General features: G+C 49.9%; 13 protein-coding genes across 13 annotated transcripts; 5 read left to right on the top strand and 8 right to left on the bottom strand.

Annotated features, from left to right (window-relative positions):
* Positions 1 to 188: 188 nt before the first annotated feature.
* MYCFIDRAFT_132195 (carbohydrate esterase family 3 protein) lies at positions 189 to 1,069 on the bottom strand (the record flags this gene model as incomplete). Its single annotated transcript, XM_007925679.1, has 2 exons — positions 189 to 763; positions 817 to 1,069. 2 exons carry the CDS (start codon positions 1,067 to 1,069, stop codon positions 189 to 191), a joined length of 828 nt encoding a protein of 275 aa, XP_007923870.1.
* MYCFIDRAFT_206908 (uncharacterized protein) lies at positions 1,026 to 2,897 on the top strand (the record flags this gene model as incomplete). Its single annotated transcript, XM_007925678.1, has 16 exons — positions 1,026 to 1,098; positions 1,123 to 1,158; positions 1,185 to 1,237; positions 1,313 to 1,365; positions 1,393 to 1,471; positions 1,512 to 1,626; positions 1,655 to 1,691; positions 1,727 to 1,752; positions 1,790 to 1,919; positions 1,948 to 1,962; positions 2,002 to 2,037; positions 2,067 to 2,113; positions 2,155 to 2,186; positions 2,221 to 2,318; positions 2,354 to 2,408; positions 2,439 to 2,897. The coding sequence occupies 16 exons, from the start codon at positions 1,026 to 1,028 to the stop codon at positions 2,481 to 2,483; spliced, it is 930 nt and encodes a 309-aa protein (XP_007923869.1). The 3' UTR covers positions 2,484 to 2,897.
* On the bottom strand, positions 2,117 to 4,873 carry MYCFIDRAFT_56325 (uncharacterized protein). The gene is made up of 6 exons (XM_007924416.1): positions 4,665 to 4,873; positions 4,468 to 4,536; positions 4,080 to 4,148; positions 3,849 to 4,019; positions 3,327 to 3,793; positions 2,117 to 3,274 (listed from the first exon to the last, which is right to left on the bottom strand). Exons 2-6 carry the CDS (start codon positions 4,469 to 4,471, stop codon positions 2,633 to 2,635), a joined length of 1,353 nt encoding a protein of 450 aa, XP_007922607.1. The 5' UTR covers positions 4,472 to 4,536; positions 4,665 to 4,873; the 3' UTR covers positions 2,117 to 2,632.
* Positions 4,874 to 5,802: 929 nt separating this feature from the next.
* MYCFIDRAFT_162298 (uncharacterized protein) lies at positions 5,803 to 7,820 on the bottom strand (the record flags this gene model as incomplete). Its single annotated transcript, XM_007925677.1, has 1 exon — positions 5,803 to 7,820. The coding sequence occupies one exon, from the start codon at positions 7,818 to 7,820 to the stop codon at positions 5,922 to 5,924; it is 1,899 nt and encodes a 632-aa protein (XP_007923868.1). The 3' UTR covers positions 5,803 to 5,921.
* A 632-nt stretch (positions 7,821 to 8,452) lies between these two features.
* MYCFIDRAFT_56329 (uncharacterized protein) lies at positions 8,453 to 11,620 on the top strand. The gene has a single exon (XM_007924417.1). It carries the CDS (start codon positions 8,516 to 8,518, stop codon positions 10,925 to 10,927), a length of 2,412 nt encoding a protein of 803 aa, XP_007922608.1. The 5' UTR covers positions 8,453 to 8,515; the 3' UTR covers positions 10,928 to 11,620.
* A 21-nt stretch (positions 11,621 to 11,641) lies between these two features.
* MYCFIDRAFT_214339 (uncharacterized protein) lies at positions 11,642 to 13,333 on the bottom strand (the record flags this gene model as incomplete). Its single annotated transcript, XM_007925676.1, has 3 exons — positions 11,642 to 12,973; positions 13,027 to 13,077; positions 13,235 to 13,333. The coding sequence occupies 3 exons, from the start codon at positions 13,331 to 13,333 to the stop codon at positions 11,642 to 11,644; spliced, it is 1,482 nt and encodes a 493-aa protein (XP_007923867.1).
* A 642-nt stretch (positions 13,334 to 13,975) lies between these two features.
* Positions 13,976 to 14,827, top strand: MYCFIDRAFT_119251 (uncharacterized protein; the record flags this gene model as incomplete). Its single annotated transcript, XM_007925675.1, has 2 exons — positions 13,976 to 14,391; positions 14,446 to 14,827. Coding segments are annotated over 2 exons (798 nt in total), but the record flags the coding sequence as incomplete, so codon positions are not given.
* A 442-nt stretch (positions 14,828 to 15,269) lies between these two features.
* Positions 15,270 to 16,719, bottom strand: MYCFIDRAFT_210576 (uncharacterized protein). The gene has a single exon (XM_007925674.1). The coding sequence runs from the start codon at positions 16,649 to 16,651 to the stop codon at positions 15,899 to 15,901; it is 753 nt and encodes a 250-aa protein (XP_007923865.1). The 5' UTR covers positions 16,652 to 16,719; the 3' UTR covers positions 15,270 to 15,898.
* MYCFIDRAFT_172377 (uncharacterized protein) lies at positions 16,709 to 17,197 on the top strand (the record flags this gene model as incomplete). Its single annotated transcript, XM_007925673.1, has 5 exons — positions 16,709 to 16,774; positions 16,810 to 16,842; positions 16,878 to 16,908; positions 16,939 to 17,137; positions 17,170 to 17,197. 5 exons carry the CDS (start codon positions 16,709 to 16,711, stop codon positions 17,195 to 17,197), a joined length of 357 nt encoding a protein of 118 aa, XP_007923864.1.
* A 6-nt stretch (positions 17,198 to 17,203) lies between these two features.
* On the bottom strand, positions 17,204 to 17,976 carry MYCFIDRAFT_210575 (uncharacterized protein). The gene has a single exon (XM_007925672.1). It carries the CDS (start codon positions 17,879 to 17,881, stop codon positions 17,342 to 17,344), a length of 540 nt encoding a protein of 179 aa, XP_007923863.1. The 5' UTR covers positions 17,882 to 17,976; the 3' UTR covers positions 17,204 to 17,341.
* Positions 17,977 to 19,064: 1,088 nt separating this feature from the next.
* Positions 19,065 to 19,837, bottom strand: MYCFIDRAFT_30222 (uncharacterized protein; the record flags this gene model as incomplete). Its single annotated transcript, XM_007924180.1, has 3 exons — positions 19,065 to 19,200; positions 19,255 to 19,476; positions 19,527 to 19,837. 3 exons carry the CDS (start codon positions 19,835 to 19,837, stop codon positions 19,065 to 19,067), a joined length of 669 nt encoding a protein of 222 aa, XP_007922371.1.
* Positions 19,838 to 19,846: 9 nt separating this feature from the next.
* MYCFIDRAFT_19067 (uncharacterized protein) lies at positions 19,847 to 20,263 on the bottom strand (the record flags this gene model as incomplete). Its single annotated transcript, XM_007924131.1, has 1 exon — positions 19,847 to 20,263. A coding segment is annotated over one exon (417 nt), but the record flags the coding sequence as incomplete, so codon positions are not given.
* Positions 20,264 to 20,397: 134 nt separating this feature from the next.
* On the top strand, positions 20,398 to 20,775 carry MYCFIDRAFT_172374 (uncharacterized protein; the record flags this gene model as incomplete). Its single annotated transcript, XM_007925671.1, has 6 exons — positions 20,398 to 20,421; positions 20,458 to 20,515; positions 20,543 to 20,569; positions 20,603 to 20,661; positions 20,696 to 20,705; positions 20,756 to 20,775. 6 exons carry the CDS (start codon positions 20,398 to 20,400, stop codon positions 20,773 to 20,775), a joined length of 198 nt encoding a protein of 65 aa, XP_007923862.1.
* Between the last annotated feature and the right edge of the window lie 5,515 nt (positions 20,776 to 26,290).

Raw genomic sequence — 26,290 nt, 5'->3', positions numbered from 1 at the left:
GGCACGTGAATCAGCTTCCGAAGCTTAGCCGACCATGACATATGACATCTCTTCTGCCGCACTTCGTCTTCCTCCAACCCACATGTATGTCGTCTCCTTGATCGCCTGGCCCGATCTATCTCAATGCCATACTCGGTGTGCTGCGCTGCGAGAAACACGTGTGCATGAAGCTTCTTGGGAGGGCACAATCATCTCTGCTCGACTACCCGTCTCATCGAATCTCGCACCGATCGTCTGGACTTCGCAAATGTCACTTCTGCTGGCGGCGTGATCCAGCCCCTGCCGCTCGCGACCTGCATCACTTCGAACCACAGATTCGCCATCTTTCGATATCCCTGCGGGTTGGGATGCAATCCGTCCGCCAGATCTGTTCCGTCGACACCAATACGGCTCATATCGACAGTCATGACTTTGAACCCAGCATCCGCTCTAGCGGCTACGACTTCGCGAATCCCACGATTGATCATGGGCATGAATTCCTTGCCGGGAACGTCGGACGTGATGATTTGCGCGACCAAGACAGTCACATTTGGAACGGCATGCACGACCATGTCTATGAGCTTGCCGACATTTGAAGCCGCAGCTTCTGCAGACTTCGGCTGAGGAAGGATGTCATCGCAATCGTTGGTCCCAGCATGGATGAAGACCACATTAGGCTTCAGATAGAGGCTGACGTACAGGTCGTACTCGATATCAGTTGCAAGCTTTGCTGCCGAGTAGCCTGGATATCCTTCGTGAAGATTGTCGCTCATCGACCCAGAGTCTCGTGTACCTGTTTTCCGTCAGATGTTGCGAGCAAACTACGAGCAGAGAAACACTTGCCAATGAAGAAGATCGGGCGCTCCTTGCAGTCGGCCTCCAAACGATTCCATAAAGGCAGGCGATAGCTGTTTTGCTCTGGATCTCCCCAACCAGCTGTGATACTGTCTCCTATCGCTAGCATCCGTAGTGGAACATCTCGTGCAACTGTACAGGCGCCTTGACTGCTACTGTCCACTGCATAGTCTGAGCAAAAGCTCGACGAGATGGACCACAAAACGCTGCAGAGGAGTCCAAGGATGCCAGACATCTGCTTCAAGCGGCAAAATGGTCGGCTCCGTGGCTAAGGGATTTTGTTCCAAGTTGTCCTCCTTCTCCGGGCATCAGCTTTCATATTTGGTAATTCTGATCTGAAGACGATTTAGAAATTTGGGAACTGCAAACTTGTGGCTGTTCCGTCGCGTCGTGCGATCGCGCTGTGAATTGCCCTAAGACCTCGGTAAGCTAATAAGGTATGATTTTGTACACGGCTTAAAGCTTAACAGGCCGCTAGCCCATCACCTCGAGCCACGATAATGAGGATACTTCAATAATTCCTACAGCTCTGTTGTATACGCGTAGCCAAGCCTGAAGACGGCTTGGACCTCCAAACCAGGAGGAACTGTTCGAATCCTACAGCTACTACTCCAATCCCAAACCCCTACAAGGAAGAGTGAGAATCCGAGGGTGGCCAATCATCAAATTCCTTTTAGATATGTATCTGTCGGACAGCAGGAGGAGTAATACTGAGGAAGCGAATGTTTCTCGCTCCCATAGCCGTGAACCTACAACAGAAGTCATCAAATCACCTTCTTTCTCCAGGTCCAGGTCATTAGTCTATAAAGATCTTGTAGAGAATCGAATTCCACGGCTACAGAGACAGAAGGTTTCTCGTGAGTTAAGGAATAGGTGAAATTTGGACGTGGAGCTCGGGACCTGATTCGAGATATAGCGGTTGAGGCTGCGGTTTGGGTTCGCGAGATTCTTTGAGAGGTAGTGGTGCGGGAGAGGACTGCTGAGTCTTGGGTGCTGGGTTGGTGGAGACTGGGTGGAGCTTCCACGTGGGGTTCTGAGAAGATGCTGGAGGCATTGTCTTCGTTTTCGCCGTCTTCATCTTCGTCGTGAGGACTGCTGGTCGACTTTTTCGAGTTCTGGTGAGGATTCGTGAGGTTCTCTTATTTGTGGGAAGTCTCGCTGTTCGAGTTCTACTTCATCTGGTGACTGCGGGAAAGTGGGTTTGTGTCGGGTAGTAACACAACGCTAAGAAGCCATAAGCAGGAAAATGGTAAGATACATGGAGAAAGAGATGGAATAAGTTGCAACTGTGTCCGCTACTAATACCGTTGCTATCTTGAGGAGTCCAACACAAGGAAACACAGTCAGGTCAGGTCAGCCAGGCTATAATATCAAACAAGAAACAAGTCGCTGTGGTATCACAACATAAAGAGGCCTCATCCTGCAGCAAGTAACTTTCCTTCTGTCATCCGTCCTTGTCGACCTGTGTCTCGGCCACACACCAGGTCATCGCTGCCGAGGCGATGGTGATGACAGTGAGTCGATTTGGTGTGTTCTTTGTGGCCGGCTTCTTCCAAGCAGATGAGGTAGTTGCAGTGGCGATATAGATTAGTGACATTAAAAAGGTCTCTCCGCTCGCGACGCCAACCGTACGATCTCAGCCCGCTTGATGACCGCAACGCCGGCGTTGTGAGCGTTTAGAAGTTGAGCACTAAAAAGTGCTTACCTCTGACAACAACCCGCGCCTGCTTTGCCAATGCCAAGCCCATCACAGAAACACCATGCTCAAAACACAGCCAAAGCCAACGGCGTGGCTCTTTTAGCCTCGGAGTGAAAAGCCGCCCTTCTTGCGGCCCTTCTCCTCGATCGGCCGACCGCTTTCGATTCGTGCCTTCTTCTCTTCGAGCTCTTGTCTCTGGCGGTCGAGTTGCTCCTTCATCTCGCGATGTCTGGCGTAGAGCTCTTCTTCACTTTGCTTCAGCTTGCTCTCCTTTTCTTGCACCTTCTGCTGGAAGACCATCTTCATCTCGAGCTCCATCTTGGCGAGCTTCTGCTCATGAAGTGAGCGCTCTTCCTCCTGCTTGACTGCTGGGTTGACCTCCTTGAAGACGCTTGGGTCCTGTGCAACACCCATTGCAGTGAGCTTGTCAGATCGGTAGTTCTCGTACAGGAAGTTGTTGGTGTGTTCCTTGAGATCTTCCATGTGGGTCCGGATGAGCATCTGTCGCAGCTTGACGAAGTCACAGTGCTCCTCGTTGTCGACCTCGATGACACCCCATGGGTAACGACGGCCACGGACCTTGCGACCCTCTGGCGTCGAGACCTCGGTGTTGGCACCAACAACCGCAAACGGGACCTTGGACATGATCTCGTTGTTCTCCGCGATGGTCTCCTCATCATCGAGCTCGTATCGTGGGCCCTCGAAGATGTGGATGTTGTGATGGTGGATATCGGCCAAGATCTGTCTTCTCGTTAGCCATCTTTACAGTGCATCGCAAGTTACCGCTACTTACACGCTGCTTGAAGGCCGCAATCTCCTCGTCTGTAAGTGTGTCCGACTTGGCGATGACCGGGATTAGGTTGACCTTGGTATGCAATCTGCGCATGACCTCGACGTCCAAAGGCTTCAATGAGTGGCCGGTTGGCTGAATGAAATACACGCAGGCATGGACGCGGTTGTCCACGATGTTCATGCGGTTGACCTTGTTCTCCGCGTCGAGGTAGGCATCAAAGCGCTGCTCAATGTTCTCGACGATTGGTCTCCACGAGTCATCGTTGTTGACAAAATCACCAAAGCCGGGCGTGTCGACGACAGTCAAGCGCAGGCGCACACCATTCTCTTCGATGTCTGCTGAAATAGACTGTATGCTGACCGTCTTTGGCGCGAAGTCGAGCGACGGCTGCTTGCGCTCCTTCGGTGGGTACAGAGAGGTGTTGAAGAGAGTGTTCACGAGAGTCGACTTTCCAAGGCCAGATTCACCTATGGCGTGGTCAGCGCGCGTGCTCGTGTGCGCACGTCCTTGTGAAATTCTTACCAACGACCATAACGTTGAAGTTGAAGCCTTTTCGCACGCTCTTGCGGTGCCATTGATTGGGCAGATTCGCGAAGCCAACGTATCCTGTGAGCTTCCTGCGCACAATGTTCCTCATGTCGGTGGCCGCTTGCGCCGCGGCCTTGGGATCTTTGGAGGACACCGTCTGCGGCGCTGTGGTGCCTTCGTTAAACATGGCGTTGCTTGATGATACTAGGGGAGAGGCAGGCTTGCCATTGGGTAATGCCGAAGGCGGCTGAGGAGATGTGCGGTTCGGCGCAGCTATCTGACCGTTGGGGGTTGCTGTGAGTTTGGAGTCAGTGCCCGGCACGCCCAAGTCCTTGAGGGTAAGTTCTGCGCGGTCGTGAGAGACGACCCGAGCGAGCGCCGCAGTGCCCGTCGCCAGCGGATGGGGACTGCTGCTGCTGTGGTCGTGGCCGGTGATGGTGCTGCCGCTCTTGCTCTTGCTGCTCGCCCTGGTAGAGACGGACATGGTGCTGCTGTGGTGTTCCGTGCGGCGGCGCGTGCTCGGACGAGACGTGTGCGATGCCGCCGACGGGCGTGCGATTGGGAGAGGTGATGGGAGTGTATGTGATGATGGAGGAGGGAGGAGTTGGCTTACCCATGGCGAGAGCGTCCGGGTTGTTGTGTTGGTCGAGGAGCGTGGAGTGCCTTCTGTGGTGATGCTGCGCTAGAGCAATTGCAGGTGTCAGTCGCGGCAGCTGCGAGATGGAGGTATTGGCGCAGGAGGCGCAGTAGGCGCGGTAGATGGAGTTGGAGTAGGGACGGGGAGGGAAGGGAAGGGGATGGTGGGCGTACAGGGAAATTCTGCTGGCTTCAATGCGACTGAGATGCCGCGTGTCGTTCCACTCGTTCACGACGGCGCCGCGGCTCAAGGGACTGGCAAAGAGGGACAAGAAGTATTAAAACGTAGGGGAGGGAGTAAGAATGCGACGTCGTCAGTCGCCGAGATGCTGGTCGGAGAGCCTGCTTGCTGCCGCTGGCGCTGGGTGAGGCCTAAAAGGGAGGTGCAGCAGAAGACTGAGAAGAGCACGCCGTGCTGCGCTGAGCCAGGTTTAGGGGTTCGCAGGGGTTTCTCGCCGGGCTGCAAAGGCTTGGCCTGTGCCCGTTCCGTGCAAATCTTGCCGTCTCCGCAGCACATTGAATGATTGAGCCTCACAAACTCTCGGCGAACAGCACTTTTCACGACTCCGCAGGCGATCGAGGCACGCAGATTCCATCCGCCTGGAGACACACGCCGCTGTGCCTCGCAGACGCCTCACCTCGCCTCGCAGTGGGCTTTCTGTCGTACAACATCCGCCGCCTGGTACCTGCTTGACCTCCCTGCACACAAGCTACTTCGCTTGGGGAAGCTCCTACCGCCCGCCGCACGCGTCTGTACTCACGGAAAAACGAGGACAGCGTGGTTGCATTGAGCGCGTCAACTCATCAACATCATCATTGTGCCGAGCGGTCACTCCATCTCACGTGCCAGCAGGACAGCATTCCGCAAGGCTGTGGAAGCTTTGTCCAACAAGTGAATGTACATACGAGAGCAATCATGCCTGCAGTGTCAGCGTTGTCACACGCGTTTCACGTACATCCGCGGCCAAGCTTTCGCAATTCAATCTGCATCGGCATTGGCCTTCGACAGAACTCAATGTCCACCACACATCACCATGCATATATCTTCCCACGCTGAAGGCTTTGCGTCCTAAGGATAAGGCGCCTACTTGCTGCTGTGAGTACCTCACACCATCTGAAAGCTTGCTGCGCTGCGCTGCGCTGTGCCGTGGTGAGATGAGAGACTCCTAGCCTTGCAACATGGGAAATGAAGCTCGCCGCGCTATCGACGAATCGGCAAGGCTGCCGCAAGCCTCCGTGGCAGCACCTCTCCAATCACATGCCCGTAAATTCAGGAAGCTAGTCCATTCCCATGAGTGCGAGTGCGAGCGATCTGGAGTATCGACCTTTCTCAGATCTGACATCTCGATATCTACCAATGCTATCATACAGAGACCTGGGTATCATTCCTACACAGCAAGCAAACTTCTCAGTGGACCGCACGCCCAACCCTCAATTGAGCCCGGCTAGTATCCCGCTCAGCTGGCTCTTGTCGTACTTGACGTACTTGCCTTTACCCTTGTCAACCTCATGATATCTCTCCCAGAATCGAGCATAGAGCGGCTCGATGAACATCTGCACATCTCTACCGAGCTGTCGCCGCACCTCTGCCTCCATCTTGAAGCTTTTGTGTCTCTGTACGCAGTCGTCGAAGGATACATTGAAGTTTTTGAACTTCTCCTTGATGGCATCCTTGTCTTTGCTGGATAATGACTTCAGTATAGCCGCAGAGTCGACAGCTGCACCTGTCGAAGGCGGACGAGGCTGTTTCGACGTGTACTGAACGTCCAGCAGGAACCCAGACGGCTCCTTCCACACGTCTAGGTACATTTGCGTTGCTTTCTTCTTCCACCCGTCCACCTTCGGTTGCGCAGAGCCGAGCAGGCTTTGGAGTTCCGAGCCACGTATCATGCGCTCAACGACGGCAATATTGTTGGCGAGGAAGACGCCGCAGTGACTCTTGCTCTTCTGCGCTGCCCTCGCTTTCGCGTCCAGCGAGGACAGGAGAGCTTCGATAGTGTCGGTGCTGTAGTGTGCGAAGAGCTGTTTGCCATCTGCTCCGACATCAAACGACTTCAATGTAGGTACGGTTTGGGCGGAGTTTGCATTGAGAGGATTGTTCCAGCCTCCGTCGCCTACGCTGCGCATGATACTGCTCAAAGGTGCCAGATAGCCAGTCATTAGCTGTAATCTGGCCATGACGTCTGCAGAAATGGGCAAGGCTGCTGCATCAGGCGGGAGCTGCAACATCTGGCTGACTTTGGTCTTGACGTCCTGTATCAGTGTTGACAGTGATGATTTGGCCGTCTCTCGTACAGGCTTCAACGCATCATAGAAAGATTGCTTAAGGTCGTTGGTCGATTTCTCGATGCTGAGCGATGTGTTTGTGACCACGTCGATAATCTCATATGCAAGATAACAGTCCGTGATCAGATGATTTCGTACATGAGCGTCAAGATCTCGAAGCGTGGACTGGAAAGCTCGTAGTGTCTCTGAGCAGGTCGCCTGCAAGACAGAGGCCCATTCATCGCGCTGAAATATGCTGCAGATGTTATCGTATTCCGCCACAATCATGCCTTGGATTCCAGTCGCATAAGTGGTGATAGCACAGCTGCCGGGCTTGTAGACAGCATCTGCAGTGACTTTGCGAGCCGTTGATATGGATGCAGTGGCGAGATTCTGCAGAGACAGAGACATGTACTGTCCCCGCTCGTGTGCATACGCCTTTCCAGCCAGAGTAAGGTCTCCGCCGCCTGCAACCGCTGCTTTTGACACGAACCCAGCCACATTCAAGTTGATCGTCCGAAGCTGCGCTGACTTCGCAGATGCTATCCGCGGAAAGTCCTGTGCTTGGGTGATCTGTTTAAGAGGCTCTATTGGTTGAGAATCCTGCCTAAGCATATCCCGAAACACGCCCTCGAGATTCCCGGAGCCGACAGCAAGTAGTCCACTGAGTTCTGATATTGCGACTTGATTCGATCGCAAATTCGTTTTCTGCAGCTCTTTCAATGCCTGGTTCGTGCGATCCATGCTGGCAATGTACTCCGTCAAACCAACCTTATCCGGTCGACTTCGCAAGATGCGTTCCTCCCTGTTGCGCATATCCAGTGGCTGTTTCACTTTCTCTATTGCCTGCAGAATCTTATCGATGTTCGTGTTCTGAGCTTGGAGTCGTTGGGTGTTACCATAGATGGGCCCGATCGCGTCTTGCACCGTCCTGCCGGTTTCATTGAGGCGCGTCATGGAGCTTTGGATCTTCTTCGACACAGACTTCATCTTCTCCAAGCTGGCGTACAGGACCTCCACTTCAGCGGACTCCTCCGCGAAGGCAGGATGTCTTTGGGCGACCATGTTGACTTGCTGCCTCCGCTTCAGCACACGACGAGTGCCATTTACAGGTCAACCAGCGTGGCTCTACAGCCTTTACACCTCTTGTAGCACTGAGCAGTTCCTACATCAGGTATCTCTGCGAAGTATAGAGAGTGAGATTGTTGGTGTTGTGAAGGTGTCAAGGTCCTGGACTTGGAATGTCGCCAATAATGTCCGTCCTCGAGGCTCGAGCCATGAGCTCGGACTCCGGTGCAGCGCGCCGAGCCGAGCCGAGCCGAGACGAGCCGACCGGACTATTCTATGGAAGCAGATCGCGGTTGCTCAAAGATCGAGGAAGGACACTGTGGCACGGCACGTTTGTCTGGTGAGAGCAGCAATGCAAGATCGAGAGGTCTACAGTCTGCACCAATTGTTCGTCAGCATCCGCATAACTCTGAAGGTCGCCGTCGATGCCGCATCGGGCGATTTGTGGGCGTCGAATAATGAGCATGACCTTTCATGACGCCAGAATTTGCACGCAGCAAAACTTTGAACTCCTGATCCTTGCTTTCTACTTAACTTTAGCGCGTTGGCCTCATCAACGCATTTACCTGATTGAAAACGCCTTCTCCACTCTCAAAGGCACTTTTCCTTCGACTTCGCCCGTTTCTTGGTCTTCCTTTTTGCCCGCCAGTTGGTCAATTGGAGTGCTGATATGCCAGACATCTCGCAACACCATGCAGCGCGTCGCCAGCTCGTTCCGATATAGCAGATATCGAAACATAGCCTACAGCTTTGGCGGCGCATCATCACTTCTCATTGGATATCGTCTATGGCTGGGCCGGAAGCCTGTGCTGTCAGACAGCATTTCCGTTGATGCCCACGACGAAGGAAGTGTCGACACAGATTCCGATGCCCGACTATCCGCTCGTTTTCGAAGAGCCTCAGAGGCGCGTGCTAAAGAGACGAACCCGTCAAACGAGTCCTTAAAAGGTGATGAGCCGCCTCCGCCAAGAGCCAACGGCCACTCTGTATTCGATATAGAAGGCGATTTGGCTGCCACAGCAACTTCTGCTTGGCAGCAGGCGACAAGGTCCATCGATCGTGTTACCGGGAGTCTCACGCAGGATGTTCTGCCCTCATGGGGCGAGCGGTTAACAAGCATATTTGTGCCGACTTGGGCAAAAGCTCTTCCAGGCCTCCTCAACAAGCTGCAGAGTGAGCTTTCAATGGCACCTTGGTCTCTGAGTTGGGAAATCTGGCAAGAAGCAAACGACCCTCAGATCAACCCTGAAATCCTCTGGGACGCGCGAGTTCGTGTCTCGGATCAGCTATGTCTATCAGAGCAAGCTTTCCTGAAGAAAAGGAAGACACAGACTGCGAAAGCTCTTGCTCAGTATCTCGAAGTCGCAGAGAAGGATGTTCATCCGGACGATGTGCCCACGATAGCTATTTGTGGTTCTGGAGGAGGTCTACGAGCGCTGGTAGCAGGGACGTCCTCGTATCTTTCAACATACGAATCCGGCCTGTTCGACTGCGCAACGTATACTGCTGGAGTCAGCGGCAGTTGCTGGTTGCAGTCGCTCTACTACTCGTCGATTGGTAATCTGAGCCATCAGAAGATGATCGATCACCTCAAAGACCGGATCGGCGTTCACATCGCCTTTCCACCTGCTGCTTTGAGTCTCTTGAACCAAGCACCGACCAACAAGTTCCTCCTGAGTGGCTTCGTTGAAAAGCTGAAGGGAGTCCCGGATTCGGATTTTGGCCTCGTGGACGTATATGGATTGCTCCTTGCCGCAAGGCTCATGGTACCACGAGGAGAGTTGACAGTGAGCGACTATGATCTGAAAGTGTCGAACCAGCGATATTACCTCGACGACGGTATGCAGCCACTACCAATATACACGGCAGTGCGCCATGAGATACCCGACCCACCCGAGGACTTTCGCAACATGGCAAAAGAAGCGCGATTCAGTGCAAAGCATTACGACTGGTTTCAGTGGTTTGAATGGACACCCTATGAATTCTTCTGCGAGGAGCTCAAATCTGGAATTCCAACGTGGGCAATGGGGCGCAAGTTCGAAGGCGGTCGCACTGTCTGGCGCGAGAATGGCCTTGCATTGCCTGAACTTAGAGTGCCCCTGATGCTCGGCATATGGGGAAGCGCCTTCTGTGCCACGCTCTCGCATTACTACAAGGAGGTTCGCCCAGTGATCAAAGCAGCTGGCTGGGCCATGCTGGACTCCATCCTATCACAGAAAGATGAGGACCTCGTAAAAGTACATCCTGTCGACCCTGCCGTGATTCCCAACTACACTTTAGGTCTTCGTGATCAACTCCCAGAATCGACGCCAGAAGATATTCATACATCCTCACATCTCCAGCTGATGGACGCCGGCATGTCAAATAATCTACCAATCTACCCTTTGCTGCGTCCAGGACGCAATGTAGACGTTGTCATCGCCTTTGACGCTTCGGCAGACGTCAAAACGGACAACTGGATCAAAGTCGTCGATGGATATGTTCGACAACGAGGGATCAAAGGATGGCCAATGGGGGCTGGTTGGCCTCCAGCGGGAGAGTCGAGTGAAGAGATCAGTGAGGATATGCAACTCGCCGAAGCCGCGACAGTAGCCCATGCCGACCAGACCTTGAAATCCATTCAGGGTGGCCAAACTTCCAACATGGAAGATCTCGGACATTGCACAGTCTGGGTCGGAACAACACAAGAACGAAGCGAGTACATGGAAGACCCACCAACACGACGGCTCAAGCACGACGCATCGGACGACCACCACATTCGCGATCCAGACGCTGGGATAGCTCTCATCTACTTCCCATTCCTCAAGAACGAGAAAGTGCCTGGCGTAGATCCTGTGACATCCGAATTCATGAGCACCTGGAATTTCGTCTACACGCCTGAGCAGATCGACAAAGTGGTCAATCTGGCTCGAGCGAATTTCGAAGAAGGTCAGGCGCAAACAAAACGTGTGATACGCGCGGTCTGGGAAAGGAAGAAGGCGGTTCGGCTACGCAAAGAAAAAGAGGAGAGAGATTTCAGGAGACAGTGGAATGTCAGAAGGGGCAACGCACATTTATGGCGAAACGTAGACCACGGTCAAGGTGATCAATTTAGCGGGATCTAAATCTGCGAGAGGATCGTCTTGCAAGCCATATTCGGAGAAAATTGTGTTTTGATATACCCACGATAGCAATAGAGGAAAAATATGACCTGCACCCTCACCACGAGTCGATTTTATCGTGGAGCTGCACGGGCATACATGCGAACTGCAACATTCTCCTTGGAAGTGGGTGATTTGGGTTCCTGGCTCTCGACTGTGACCTGGGCTTCGGTTCGGCGTTTCTCTAGGCCAGAGGCACTTTGGCTGATGTTCACAGTACGGGATCGGTCTGAGTCTACCGAATCTTGCACATCGTCTGCCCTGCGTTACATGTGGCTCCTCCCTTCCCGACAATCTATGGAAAAGCAGCCTTTGCTCAGGCGTCTTGCCTAACTCTGATGTTGCTTCATAAGACAACGTGGATACAAGCGAAAGATGTCTAGCCTGGGATAAGAGCTCAGATGGTCGCAGTTCCTGGCGAAGTTGGTGCCTACGTTGTTGATGAGGTTTACTTTTGAGCTGCTGGATGGGGAGTGCAAAAAGCATGCTTTGCCTGGATGTGTTCGGCTACGATTGGAGATTTGGGCCGGGATCAGAGAGCCTTGGACTCATGCAAATTGAGGACGTACTGGGAATCTCTTCTTTGTGCATGTAGCCTTCACCGGGCTGTAAATGCGGCATGTATGATACAAACTGGGCCTTTGCTCCGTGTGCGCCATCCACCTCTAGGCAATTATACTATCGCCGCCGCAGGTACCAATTGAATCCAAGCGCCATAGTCTCGTGATGGAAAGGTGTGGGCACTTCTGCCAATCCAGGCCTCGCGACTGGATGCCGCAGGTATACTGCCGAACAAATATTCTGGTTCACCTCCAGGTATCGTGGAATGAAGGCGAACGGGCTCATGAATTCTCGAGGCTCCCAGGGCGTGGCGTATGGTTTGGAGACATCGATTGGATTCGCCCGTGCCCGCTCCAGTGCAGCAGCCAAGAGCTCTGCGTCTTTCCGCGCCCTATATGCGTCCTCCTTGCCGGACTGTGCTTGCGGATTTGAAGATGTTGTTTCAACCGGGCTTCGTTCTGCTTTTGGAAGGGACTCTTGAGGCACTTTGGCCAGAATCTCCGAAAGCGCTGATTCAAAGCTCTCGACCGATTCTTCTGCTTGTTCCTCCTCCATTCCCTTCAGCTTAGCGAATGTGGCTTTGACTTCTTTGGTAAAGCTGCGGAGCTCCTTCAGTCGCTTTCCTGATAACGACTGTTTCGAATCCTCTAAGATGGTCTTGGCTCGCCTTACTAGAGCCTTGAGCTCTTTGCTGTATGCCTGCCCGGCTGCACCTGTGTCCAGCTCATCTTTTGCAGCAGCCTCTATCGTGGCGGCGCCGGCCTTGCTCTCATCTGCTGCCTCTGCCACTTCCGACTTGCTACTCCTCTCTGCTGTCTTGCCCGTGGCTTTCTTCACCGCTGCCTCCTCTCTGAGTACCTCTCGAGTCTCCGCGCGCCTTCTCAGAGCCTGTTCCGACAAGGTGCTATCCTTCTTGGTTTTTCTTGCGCCAGTCGCAAACAGGACTCTCTCAGTATCCACCTGGAACATGTCACCTGGATTCATCTGATATCCAGGATAAATCATCTTCTTGCCATTGACCTTCACAAAGCCATGGACCACAAACTGCCGTGCTTGCGACACACTACTGGCAAATAGTGCCCTGAATATGCACGAATCTAACCGTCTCTCCAGGGGCCAGAATGTCATGTGCATATATGGTGTCTTCTCTATTCTCCTATTTCTGTCTTTTTCATCCCGCGGATCTTTGTCCAAACCCCCACCACGACCACTTGCCATTTCTGATCCATCATGTGCAGCCAGGTATCGATGATCCATGGGCACGACCGCGGGTAATCGTCTGTCGAACATTCGCGTCCATGTGCCTTCCCGGACGAAGGGATTGTGGTACGATCGTAGCATAGACTTGGCGGTCCATTTCTGCTGGAAGAATGTCTTGTTGGCTGCTGGAGGCGTCGTCACTCTTGACAGATTGTAGAGATTCCATTTCGACCAGTCCTGCCGCAATTTCTGCGTCTTCATTAGAACTCAACGAAGGTTATTTTAGCACATTTTGATCTTACAGGTCGCTTGAGCCCATGTATGCGCTTCGTGCGAGGCATTTCAACGAGAGCCTATGATACAGGCATTGGTCGGTGATGGTCCATCCATACGAGTGCTCTCTACCAAAGTTGCGGACCTCTCGGGCGTTGCTTCTGACACGCCGTCTTCCAGCCATGACTTTCGCAGCCGAGACACCTCAAATCTTGGCATGCAGATATGAAGACTCACTCGAGTCACAGCTCTATCCATCATCGAGTGAAGACAATACGAGTCACTTGAAGTGATTGCAGTAGCAATTGATAGCTGTTTTTCGTTGTACATGCCCATTGTCGCCCTCATTTCTGCTATTGTGCGCCGCCAAGCCTCACATGCACAATAGGCATTTGAATGCAATAGCGGGGTTAGCGCATGCATGGCATGGTTAAGCTCGTCGAGTGAGCTTCAGAGAATTTTAAAATCTGACCGCTCGCCAACCACCTCGACATCGAACACAACCTCACTATTGCTCATTCCTCTTCCTCACCAGACATCCTTCTTGACTCAATCTGGATCGCAAGTACTCCCATAAGACATAGCGCTACTCAACCTATTCCACACAACTGAAATCGCACATACACAACCACAGGCGCAATGGCCGACGCTGCTACCGAGCAGCCCACTGAGGCTGTCAAGCCAACCGAGACCAACGGCACTGATAAGAACACTACTGAAGAGAAGGCTACCAACGGCGCAGGCGACGATAAGGCCGTTGAGTCCAAGAGCGAAAAGCCATCCAACACCGACGACCGTGGCGAGCAAGATGAGTTTGGTCGCGATAGGCGTGGTGGAAAACGCGATCGCTCAAATGACCGCTATGGCAGACGCGATCGCAACGACAGAGATCGCAGAGGTGGACGAGGCGGACGAGACTGGCGTGGACGTGGTAGCCGCGGTGGGCGCGGCGGAGGATACCACAACGATCGACACAACGACCGACGCAACAATGTGAGAACCAACTTCACTCGCGAAGAGGAGTCGAGCGACGCCCAAGAGATCCGTCGCCAGGTTGAGTTCTACTTCTCCGACTCCAATTTGCCAATCGACAAGTTCCTGCTCGAAGAGACTGGCGGTCCAGAGAACAAGCCATTTCCACTCAAGACCATCCACAACTTCAAGCGCATGCGTCACTTCCAGCCGTTCAGCGCTATCGTCGAAGCTGTCAAGGGCAGCGATTTCCTGGAGGTCAACGACAAGGATGAGGTCTACCGCAAGGAGCCTCTCGACAAGAAGTTCACTCTTGATGTTCACCGGAACCAGGAACTTCTCACCACTAAGAGCATGAAGAACAGCATCTATGCCAAGGGCTTCGGTGAAGAGAACCGCACTACCGCCTTCGACATCGAAGAGTGAGCCTAGCCTGCGGTCCTTTTACTCTCGCATTAGCTAACACTCTCCCACAGGTTCTTCCAGCCATACGGAGCGGTCAGCGTCCGCCTTCGTCGCCACGAGGACAAGACTTTCAAGGGCTCAGTCTTCGTCGAATTCTCTGACGAGGATTCTGCCAAGCAATTCTTGGAGATGGAAGAGAAGCCCAAGTTCAACGACAAAGAACTCGAGATTATGAGCAAGCAAGCATACGTTGACATGAAATCTCAAGCCATCCTCGAGGGCAAGGTCAAGCCAAAGTCTCCAACACGCAAGGGCTCATACCGTGGTGGACGCGATCGTCGTGGCAGCTTCAACAGCAACTACAAGCGTAAGCGCGACTACGATGACGATGACGACATGGGTGGAGACAACTGGCGCGAACGCCGCGACAAGTTCCAAAAGTCCCAGCGTGGACGAGGCCGTGATCGCGATGGTGGCCGCCGTGGTAGGAATGAGTCTCGTAGTGCTAGCCGTTCGCGTAGCCGCAGTCCATACCGCGATGCCAAGAATGACGAGGCTGAGGAGAAGCCGGACGTCAAAGACGACAAGAAGGATGTTGCTGAGCAAGAGAAGCAAGCTGAGGAGAAGCCGGACGACAAGAAGGACGTTGCTGAGCAAGAGCAGCCAGCTGAGGCTACCGAGGGCGCTAAGGCTGAGGTCGAGGCATGATCTTGACCTCACCTCATCGCGACCTCACAGTCGACGACCCATCAGTTGCATATCAAATCCACGCATGAACTGCATGGCACGGCGTTCCGGCGTTCGAGAGAGGAAAGGCCTGACATGACAAGGCCGAAAAGGTTGGGAGGCCGCTTTTGAGTTGCCCATGCTGCTTGTAAATTATTTACTCACGAATGGTTCAAGGCTCACGGCCGGTGGATACGAATTCTATCTTCCATTGCTTTCTAGTCTCCTCACCATGCTGTTGACCCTCAATTTCCTTGGTCCGCTGATCACACTGTCTGCTCTGCTGCTGCCTCCAGATGTGGGCACAGTGGTGGGCGGTTTCTCTCGGAGTTTGCGGGGTGTACGCTTGCGCTTTCGAGATGAGATGGTAGATTCTGTCAGTGTTGACGAATGATCTGGCCTTGATATTTCGTTCCTGTCGCGAGTGTGCTTAGGCGCACCAGCCTTCACCGTCGATTCACTTTCATTCCCAGTAGCTCTGAAATATCGCTCGGCGCTCCTCGTATGTAATGGCGACAGCTGGTCAGGGTTAGGAGTATATGAGTCTTTGGGCGTTTGCAGGACCGTAGCAGCCGGCCCATAATCGATAGATCCAAGTTTTTTGGAGTCCAATGACCCTGCTCGAATTGGCATCACCCTAGATCCAAAGCCATTCAGCTTGTGAAACTGGCTCTGAGGCGTTCGCTGTCCAGCATTCATTTCCGAAGCTCGCAACTTTCTCGGCGTGCGTTTCTCAGCAGACAATTCTACCAATTCAAGCGACATTCGCTCCTCTCCAGCGCTATTCGAACCTTGCAATCATGAGCGCGCGGTAACTTCATAGTCAAATCGTGCCGTACCTTCTTTTTCTTCTCCATCTGCCTTCTTCACCCGCGTCTTTCCCTTCCCCTGCATCGGACAGCCGGTCGTATCATTATGATCATGATAAGCACAAGCATCACCATGCGTAGGATCATCAAATAAAACCCCTCCAGACAGCTTTCGAATCGCAGAGATCAACTCAATAGCAAAATCAGGATTCCCTTCAAAACAGTCTCGATACGCGTCCAAATCGCGCTCAACATCAGGATCCATAATCTGTCTCGCAGCGATATTGATCACAAGAGCTCGAAACGGACTTCCCAAAGGACTGCGTCTATAGATGTCATTGATCTCGTCGGCATCTGGAACCAGTCGCGACTCGTAAAGACATCTTCGATATACATCCATGGCCAGATTCTTGAGACGTATCATTTCGAATTTTTCGCATAGCAGCCAGAGTTTATGACATGCTACTGCGTATTCGTACTTCTCTGTGTCTGAAGGGATTGCGGAAGCGGGTGCGAGCACACCTTGATAGAGCCATTTTACGAGCAATTCGAAGCCCGCTGGATCATCATCGAGGAGTTCTAGGTGCTGTCTGCCGTCTTTCATGGGTACTTCACGCTGTAGGAACTCCAGTTCGAAGTAGGACGAGTGGTGGCAGAGGAGGTTCTGGTGTATGCTCCAGTGGCGCTTTGAGGGGCCTACGTATATGTCTACTGTTGGCCCGGAGAGTAGCCTTTTATGCATATTCTTAGCTTTTGTGTCTTTTCCTCATTCTAGCTCGCCTTTAATGTTCTTGCTTCTATGCGCCTACAGCTTCAGGAATGGGGGTCGAGGACGTACTCGGCGAATGTCTTCGCGCTGGCACTTGTGATATTTCCGCCTGCCATGCGCCTTGTCGGGAGTATTACAATCGGGCCGTTATCTTCATAGGCGAAGTCTCTCGAATATACTACGGGAGCTGAATACGCAGGCTTATAGCTTGGACTTGGACGTGGCAGATGGTGCTCGTCGCGAGGAAGAGTGTGGTTCAGGGGATCAGTGTCGCCCATGGTACGGGCGTGGTAATATGTACATTCGGACCGAAGCAAGGTGGGAGCCGGCGCATGGCAATGGAATGCTGGGCATTCGAGATCATATTACAGAGGAATGCGGTAGGAGTACAATGCGACTGACTCCGCGACTTCGCGTGACGCGGAGGAGACTCGGCCAAGGAAGCCGTGATCACATCGCGTGCTCGATAGACCTCATTGGAAAATTTTGAGTGACAAAACATGTCTTTGCTGGCCCTGATGCGCTTGAAGGATTGAATTTATTGTACGGATGATTCTGCTCGGCATCGTCTGGAGACCTTGCTGCCGGATGCCGGAAACAGCGTTCGTGGAGTCAGACCGTCAGCGTCATGGACGTCGGACGATACGAGAAGAATCATCTTGATCATACCGCTAGACTGATCAAATCCACGGGCAAACATCGGATCCAGGGCTTACAGCTAGGTCGATGTTCTCGTTCAGCAGCTGGCACGCTTTTCAGACCTCCTTCTTCCCAGCCTATCTGGAGCTCGTAAACACCATCGTCCCTGGACCACAAAGCATTTCGTACTTCGTCCCTCAGCTCCTGCTTCCGATATGCCTCCTGGTCCCGCCATCTATTATCTCTCATAATGGTCTCGCGATCCTTGCAATGCCGGTCATCCTTGGCTCGACCATTCATGCTTGGATTGCGATGAGAGGTGTAGACGTCATCAGTGTTGATACGGTATGGTGGAGCTTCTTCTTCCTGGTATTCAAGGATCCTAGGAAAGACTTCAGAAGACTGGTGATTGACCTTCAAAGCGAGGCGAACGAGCACAGGCAGGATCTGGGCAATGTCGTCAAAGAACCATATCCTTCCAATCTCTGGCCGCGACTTCAATGGGTCTTTGCTTTGCTCGGCAATCGACCTCTGACAAGCTGGGAGATCGGTTTGGCATCTCATGACGCCAACGTGTCTCGGCCATATGTCTCTAGATCTAGGGTGGCCTTCATCAAAGGCATTCTGTATCTGCTCGTGCCCACGGTCGTAATCACCATGCCGTTGGCCCTCCAGCTTAAGGCTCACGATGACTTCTTCTCGAGGCCTGGACAGTCGCTGCTACTACCGTACGGAACTGATGGTGAACCTATGTCATTGATGGTGGACATCATCCAACAAGCCTTGCCCAGAGCAATTCTCCGACCCTGGGTCCTCGCCATGTATCTCTACAGCCTGTTGATGTTGATGTGGTTTCCTCAACACCTTTTGCCAGTTGTTGCCAGCTTCATCGCTGCCTCTCCAAATGCACGTTGGTCACCTCATACATGGCCACGTCCTCATTTCGGTCCCTTCTCTGCTGTTCTGGACGATGGACTGAGAGGCCTGTGGGGACGCTGGTGGCATCAGCAGATGCGGCATGCTATTAGTGAGCCGGGTCGATGGCTTGCGACAAAGCTGCGGCTGAAAAGAGGCGGCTTAGCAAGATATGCTTGCATCTGTGTCAGCGCCTTCACATTGAGCGGAATTACTCATATGGGACTCGTTCCGCCAGAGCCTAGATCTGCAGCAGTCTATGGGCCTTGGGAGCTTATGTTGAGCATCGCTACGTTTTTCTGGATACAACCCATAGGCATCTTGCTCGAGGTCACTATAGTGGAAAGATTCATCACGATGGTTTCTCGACGGCTTGGCTCGGCTCGATTCCTAGAGAGAATCTTGAGACTGCTGTGGGTTTTGCTATTCATGAGCTACTCGTTCACATTCCTGGTCAACCCATTTATCGAACTTGGCTATTGGAAGATTTGGCCACTGTACTTCCTGGGGGAGAATACAAAACGCCTGTTACGCGGTTCGTGGATACCCTGAATGCTTTCTATTATGTTCAGAATGAATGCATGCCACTCCTTTCTGGGACAGTCCTTTGATAAAATACATCTAAATTTCACAATCAAACTTAGGAAAGACCGTCAAACCTTCCCAAAGAGACTTGGCTCAGCTGGTAGGCTGATTCTGCAATGATTACTAGCCAGCAACCTAGAACAGCCATTCATTTTGCTCCCCCTTCAGAACGCGAGACAGGGTACAATGTCCACATCATCAGCCCTTTTGTGCATGCTTTGACGCCACGCCTACATCCATAGAGCATCTACAATTTTGATGATTTATTTGTAGTTTTCGCTGCCTGCCCGAGAGCACGAACTGTTTCTTCTACCATTTCGGAAACAATCTCAGCGGCAGTCTGCCCTGCTTTGTTGACGGAGCCAACTACTATACCAGCCGGTCTGCACAGAACGCATCAGTACTTGGATTGCTGCATCTGATTGTGCTAGACTCACCTCAAAGCCGCTGCATCCTCAATCTCATCCGTGAGCTTCCCAGTCTCGTGCAACTTGTCAAGCTCATGGACGAGTGGGACAATACCTCTAGAGGTCAAGTCCTTTATCTCGGCTTGTCGATTCGTCTCCCAATCATCGAGATATGGGTTTCGGAGAGCACGAAGTGGTCGTCCAGACCAGATGGTGAGTTTCACCAGAGAATCATAGCCTGCATCAATGACCCTGCGATGGTCAGCTCAAGAGGCTCTGACAGGTGAACTCGAACGACATACTGCTTCTTCCAGTTTTCCGGTGCCTTACTCTCCACACTGGGAATGAATCGAGTGCCTACCCAAACACCACTAGCACCCAGGGTCAAAGCAGCAGCTACACTTCGACCATCGTTGATGCCACCCGCCCCAACAAGAACGACTGGCTGACCAGTCAACGGAGAGTTGTATTGCTTACAGATATCCGCACAGGCTGGAATCAAAACCATCGAAGGAATATCTCCTGTATGCCCACCAGCCTCACCACCTTGTGCACATATCATGTCAACGCCAGCTGCGCAAGCCTTATGCACATGTTTTGGATGCCCAATCATATTCATAACAAGCACATTGGCTTTATGAAGCTTTTCAATAGCTGATTTCGGCGGCACACCAACAGCAGAAACGAAAAGCCTCGCGCCACTGTCAATGATGATATCCAATAACTCGTCGAGGTGGCCATGAGTATAGTCATAATTCGTTTTCCTTGCCGAGCCACCGACTTGCGGCAGGAGGATATCGACGCCGAAAGGTGCGTTCTCACAGCCTCGTTTCTTCAATTCTGACTTCAGTTCTGCCAGCATTTCTCGAAGCATTTTCGGTGTGTAGCGGGCTCCGCCAACAGTGCCAAAGCCTCCAGCTGCTGTGACAGCGGCTGCCAGCTCCGGTCCTGCAACTTGGTCCATTCCGGCAAGCATGATCGGATGCTTTACGCCTAGCAGATCGGTCAAGGCTGTGGAAATAGGTCCTTGAGAGGCCATCTTGATTGACACTGTTGGTTGGTAACCGGAGGGACTCAACGCAACCGGAAAATGGAAGACTCTTACGATATTTTGATGCCTCACGGAAGCGGTAAAGCTATTCCCATTGAGAAGGTTCGTATAAGACTATACGAATGTTCTGCCCGTTGATGCTGGATGTTGGATAGAAAGATCTCCGCTTCCTCTCTGCCGAGGTGTCAGCATTTCAGCAGCGATTCACATGCTCGGGCGCTATCGATGGCGGAAGGTCGCGTGTCATTTCTTCTCAATGCAAATGAGTCGAGGATGCGAACAGTGTGGACTCCTGTCCCTGAGAGCCTCCATCAATGTTCAAAAGAGGTTCATCAAGAAAGCGCCCTGGCACTTATACCGAGCCCCAGCTGCCCGCCCGAGCCCCAGTGGATATACTAATGTAGAATCGCGCTGAATGAGATTACGTGCTGTTTCCACCTATTATATATTATATCTATTCTTGGTTGGTGTTGTTAACAGGCGCGGAGCGCGTTACCTAGGAAGTCGCGCCTCGAATTCTACCGTAGACCTAAAATTCGCATTTCTTCCCCCTTTTGTAGTAGATTACTAGTATCTATCGAAAATAGCTGAATCTCTATCGTACGACGAGTTTCTCGATAATGTTATCGCCGGCGGTAGTAGTAACGAGGCGGCGGTAGCGGCGGTAGAAGGCGCGCCTTCGGCGGCGGTAGTTATTAAGTCGTAGGAAGAGGTAGAAATAGAGGTAGAAGGCGCGCCTTCGGCGGTAGTTGTTAAGTCGTAGGAAGAGGTAGAAATAGAGGTAGAAGGCGCGCTCTCGGCGGTAGTTGTCGAGTCGTAGGAAAAGGTTTAATTTATCTCGGAGATACGTATTCGAGGCCGCTCGCGCTTACTATCGCTACCGCGCGAGCGTGTGTCTCTACCTAAATATCGATTAGTCTCTCTAAGGCCGTAGAAGCACCTATTCTCGAAGAAAGCGCTCCCCCGTAGGCTAATGCCTCGCGAAGTCGACTTTATATCGTATATAGCGCTTAAGAAGTATATATAGGAAGAGTTTAGAAAGGTAAAGGGATACGAGTTTAAGGAGTAGAAGCCGCGGAAGAATAGTAAAGGTATCAAATATCGCTATCTCTATATCTGTAGGTGCTTTAGTTAGCCTAATAAAAGGACGTAGAATACGACTCGAAGGAAAATAACAACTAAGAAGATAGGGTTTTAGTTCTACTTCTACGCCGTTGCTATCGACCCTTCTAACCCTTCTAGTAGCTAGACTATCCGCTATTCGAGTAAAGAAGCTTACTGTTACTATAATTATAGACCTAACGACGTTGTTAGCCTTACTGTCTATAGAAGCCGCTTAAGAACGGCTAACTTCCTCGAGTAATTAGAACGGCTTTAGTCCGTACGAATACTAACCTCTAAGATAATAGCCTATTTCCGAGGCCGTAGTGTTATTATTAAACTATAAAACCTATATAATATCTCTTAGCTTCGAAACCTTAACGTACGACGAGAAGCTAATTAGGCCGAGCGGATAGTTAAATTGCTCGAAGAATACGATATCTATAAGGATATTTAAACTAGACCTAATAGCGCTATTAAATCTATAGTAGCTCTTTATCTAGTCTTAATTAAAGCCTTTAAGCGGACACTATATACGCTTATTCTAGATACTACGTATTCGACTAACCTATACAACCTCGAGTTATTAGACATAGTCGCTACTAGACCGTTAAACGACACGATTAAGCTCGGTATTAGCCTTGTCCGTCCGAAGCCTAACAAGGCCGATTTTATATAACTTCTTATATCTATTAAACAAGCCTTTAAAGCCGCTAGTTGCGCTATGCTAATTGTTATCGGTACTAACCGTAAAGAGGCTTTAATGCTAGCTTGTTAAGAGATATTTCCTAGTTCTAAGAATATCGTTTGTAACTAGCATCTATAGTATTACGAATCTAATTAGTTAGAGTCCTTATATAATCTTAGAGCGACGCTAAGACTAGTAGGCTAAGCTATTGCTCTATCTTACTAGGAGCGATAGGAGCGGTCGAAAGCGATAGCGTCGCTTACGTCGCTTACGACTATAGACAAGATATCTCCTTTGTATTTAGGAACGCCGGAATGCCCTTATAGCTCGAGGCGTTTAACTTATATTACCTACTTACTAATTAGAATTACCTTTATACTAATTATTCTATCTCTACTTTCCGCTTGTATTAGCCTCTCTAAAGAAGCCTCGGCTTATACGTAATAAGAAGTTACTTAACGATCTGTCGCGAGTAACCGTAACACTTTAAACGCTCTTAGGATAAGTGCCTTATTATAAGTCGGAAGGGGAACTCCCGCCCCTAGCGAGATAGGCAGTACTCGACGTACTACCTCTAGTGCTAGCAATACACTAGGAACCTATACTAGAAACGATTCTCTTAAGATCGGAAAGCTAGACTTTTATTACGGCGACCGAGACAAGTTCGATACCTAGGTTAGCTAGATAGATATGTATTTTATATTTAACTAGGTTTAAGATAACTTAAAGCTAGTCTTCGCAACGACGTTTATACGAGGCAGGGCTTAGTATTAGGTTAAACTATTTCTTAAGACCTATCTAGATAGCAACGGGACCGACAATTCGGATAGAATCTTCGCAAGCTACGAAAATCTTAAGCGTACGATAAAGAAGGTCTTTAGATCTTCTAACGAAGTTGCTACCGCAGTTAGGGTTATCTAACACTTAACTTAGAAAAGGTTATATACCGATTATGCCGCTAAATTTTAGGAATACGCCTAACTTACGGATTAGGACGACGAAGCTCTTATAACAATATATCGGCGAGGTCTTAAGGATAACGTTAAAGACGAGCTTATATACGACGGTAGAAAAATAGATAATATAGGAACATTAGTTAAGGTTACGATCGATCTCGACGATAGGCTCTACGAACGAGCTTTAGAACGACGTTACGATTCTAAGACTTCTAGAAAAGCTAGTTATACTCCTAGATACGATAATAGACAAAACTATAGTATCTACGATAAACTAAAGGGGAACAACTACTATAGTGCGCAACTAATAGAGCTAGACGCTACCTAGAAGGGTCGAGCAATTAAAGGAAGAAAAGGCAAGAGTTCGCCTAAGAAAGTAGGAAGATTAACTTACTATACGTATAGTAAGGAAGGCTATATAGTACGGAACTGCCGCGGCAAGAATATAGTACGACGCGAACAGTTTAATATAATATAACGAAAGGACTCGGGTAGAGAAGGCTACCGAATAGTAGTAGAGCTATACTCTATTAATAACGCGCCGAGGACCTACGTAGAGGTCGTAAAGAAAGAGCTACGACAAATCTGTATAATAGTACGACGACAAGAACCTATATATAGAACCCTTTACTAGAGATTCTGTTACGACGACTAATACTAAATTCATTATTCTACTAAAGTAGAAGCAGGATTCTTCCCTTAGATTAAGCGACTCGTACGAGAAGATACGAAATCCTAGTTAGAAGAAGAAACGATTAATAAATCTTGCTTAGATACCGACGATAAAGAAAACCGAGATCTAGAAGCTTTATTCCCTCCTAGGGAGGAGTTAGGAGCTATCCTAGAAGTACCGGAGTCCCCTTAGCAAGAGGAGGAATAGTAAGAAGATTTAGAAGGAAGTTTAGATACCGAGGAAGAAACTACGAATAAAGAAAGTAAAGACGAATTCGGGATTAACGACGATACGATCCTTACGTTTACAATAGATATACCTATAGCAGCGCGAACAATCGCCTTATATCTAGTACGCAAATACGAGGAAATGTTTCTAAAGGTTAATAGATAACGGAAGGTCGATCCTATCTAATTTAATTATTTCTAGATAAGCTTACGGGCAAAATTCTAGAATTACCCTCGGATACCTATAGACTATACGTACTATAACTTTATTACGGAGCGAGTACCGATAGGAAGTATAATTACGCCCTATAGATACGTCCTATCTAACGAAAGGACGATTATTACTTAAGATATACGTTAGACGGTCTAGCGATTAAATTAGCAATACTAAAAGGCTATAGCAGCGTAGGGACGGGATATATATAACGATACCCTCGAGGAAAAATTATATACCGAAGAAGCACGAACGGTAGGACTACGGATCCGTAACTAGTTAGAACAACGTTAGGCTACTAATTAGTCGGGAAACGGACTAACTCTCTAGATTAGAGCGTTCTAAGAGAGTTCCTTAATACCGAAAGCGCTTAAGCATTAATAGTAGTCTTCCGTATAAAAGTTATCGTTAACGGGCACCCGACGAGTGCATTAATAGATTCCGGAGCGAGCGGGAACTTTGCCTCCGAATTATTCGTTAAAAGCCGAGGGATCGTAACCCGAAGCAGAAGAGAAGGAGCGTATAAACTTATAGTAGTAGATAGGTTACCGCTACCTAGTATAGAACGAGAAACGATACCGTTACTACTAGTTATCTAATAGCACTACGAGGAGATTGTCTTAGATATTACTAATATAGCTAGTTATAACATTGTACTAGGTATACCTTAGTTAAGAAAGCATAACCTAGTTGTAGACTAGAGAAGAGGAGTACTTACATTTAAGGAATGCGACTATATAATCGGCATTCAACCTATATAGCGGCAGCGTTCGTAGGCAGATAAGATTAACAAACGTAGAACGACTCGTAAGACGTTTACGTCGATAGGAATTACGGAGAACCGTATTCAACCCGGATCGATACTACCGTTAGGTTAGGAGGGTTATAATAATAATTACGGGAAGGATAGAAGTTATACGCTATCGAAGAATAAAACTAGAATCTCGGACCTAGACATTCCTAAAGAGTATAGTAAGTAGAAGCGACTCTTTAAAGAGGAGAGAGGCAAGGCAGCCTTACCTAAATACTAACTATAGGATTATAAGATATACTTACAGCCTAGGAAAGAGCCTCTATAGGGACCCTTATACGCAATATCTAAGAAAGAGCTTAAAACCCTAGACAAGTAGCTAAAAGAGAAATTAGAAAAAGGCTAGATACGGAAGTCGATATCCTCGGCAGCCTTACTAGTAATATTCGTTCCGAAAGCCGGATTAGACGAAGGACGGCTAGTAGTCGACTTTAGACGACTTAACGACATTATAATTAAGAATCGGTACCTACTACCGAACATCGAAGAAATGCAAGACCGATTAACTAGATTAGACTAGTATACGAAGATTAACCTACGCGATACGTTTTACGCAATACGTATAGCAGCTAGATACGAATAGATAATAGCATTCCGAACAAGATATAGGCTTTACGAATTCTTAGTTATACCTATAGGACTTACAAATGCCCTAGCGTTATATTAAGACCTTATAAACGAAGTCCTCCGAGACCTTCTAGACGTATACGTTATCGCATATATAGACGATATCTTAGTCTATACTAAGGGAGCTCTCGCGGACTATATACGAATAGTATAGGACGTCTTTAAACGATTTACTTAAGTAGGATTTAAGACTGTACCTAAGAAATGCGAATTCTATAAGAAGGAAGTCAAATTCCTAGGATTTATTATTAGTACTATAGGAATCAGGATCGATCTAGAAAAAACTAAGTCAATACAGGAATAGCTAACGCCTATATACGTTAAAGACGTACAATCATTCCTAGGATTAGCTAACTATAATAGAAAATTCATCGAGGGCTACTCTAAGATAGCGGCACCCCTTACGGAGCTTATAAAGAAAGACAAGAAATAGAACTAGAGTACGAAGGAAGACGAAGCGTTTAGGTAGCTAAAGAAGCAATGCGTTTCTACGCTAACGCTACGATTATTCGATAGGAGTAAGGCAGTCTAGATAGAAACAGACGCGTCGGATAGGGCTATAGGAGTATGCCTTATATAGGAGCATAACGGGAAACGACACCCGGTAGCCTATTACTCGAGAAAGATATTACCCGCGGAACAGAACTACGATATCTATTATAAGGAGCTACTTATAATAGTTGCATTACTACAATACTAGCGAGTATACGCGGAAGGA

The sequence above is a fragment of the Pseudocercospora fijiensis genome, assembly GCF_000340215.1.
Source record: "Pseudocercospora fijiensis CIRAD86 unplaced genomic scaffold MYCFIscaffold_2, whole genome shotgun sequence".
NCBI lineage: Eukaryota > Fungi > Ascomycota > Dothideomycetes > Mycosphaerellales > Mycosphaerellaceae > Pseudocercospora > Pseudocercospora fijiensis.
The sequence above is the reverse complement of the archived record's forward strand: the minus strand, read 5'-3'. Positions and strand labels throughout refer to the sequence as shown.

Coding starts and splice junctions, on each gene's coding strand:
- MYCFIDRAFT_210575 (XM_007925672.1), bottom strand. CDS start 17,881: ATGAGATGCCAAACCGATCTCCCAGCTTGTCAGAGGTCGATTGCCGAG.
- MYCFIDRAFT_56325 (XM_007924416.1), bottom strand. Junction 3,794..3,848: donor CTTCAACGTTATGGTCGTTG/GTAAGAATTTCA, acceptor ACCACGCCATAG/GTGAATCTGGCCTTGGAAAG. Junction 3,275..3,326: donor TTGCGGCCTTCAAGCAGCGT/GTAAGTAGCGGT, acceptor ACGAGAAGACAG/ATCTTGGCCGATATCCACCA.
- MYCFIDRAFT_210576 (XM_007925674.1), bottom strand. CDS start 16,651: ATGCATAAAAGGCTACTCTCCGGGCCAACAGTAGACATATACGTAGGC.
- MYCFIDRAFT_56329 (XM_007924417.1), top strand. CDS start 8,516: ATGCAGCGCGTCGCCAGCTCGTTCCGATATAGCAGATATCGAAACATA.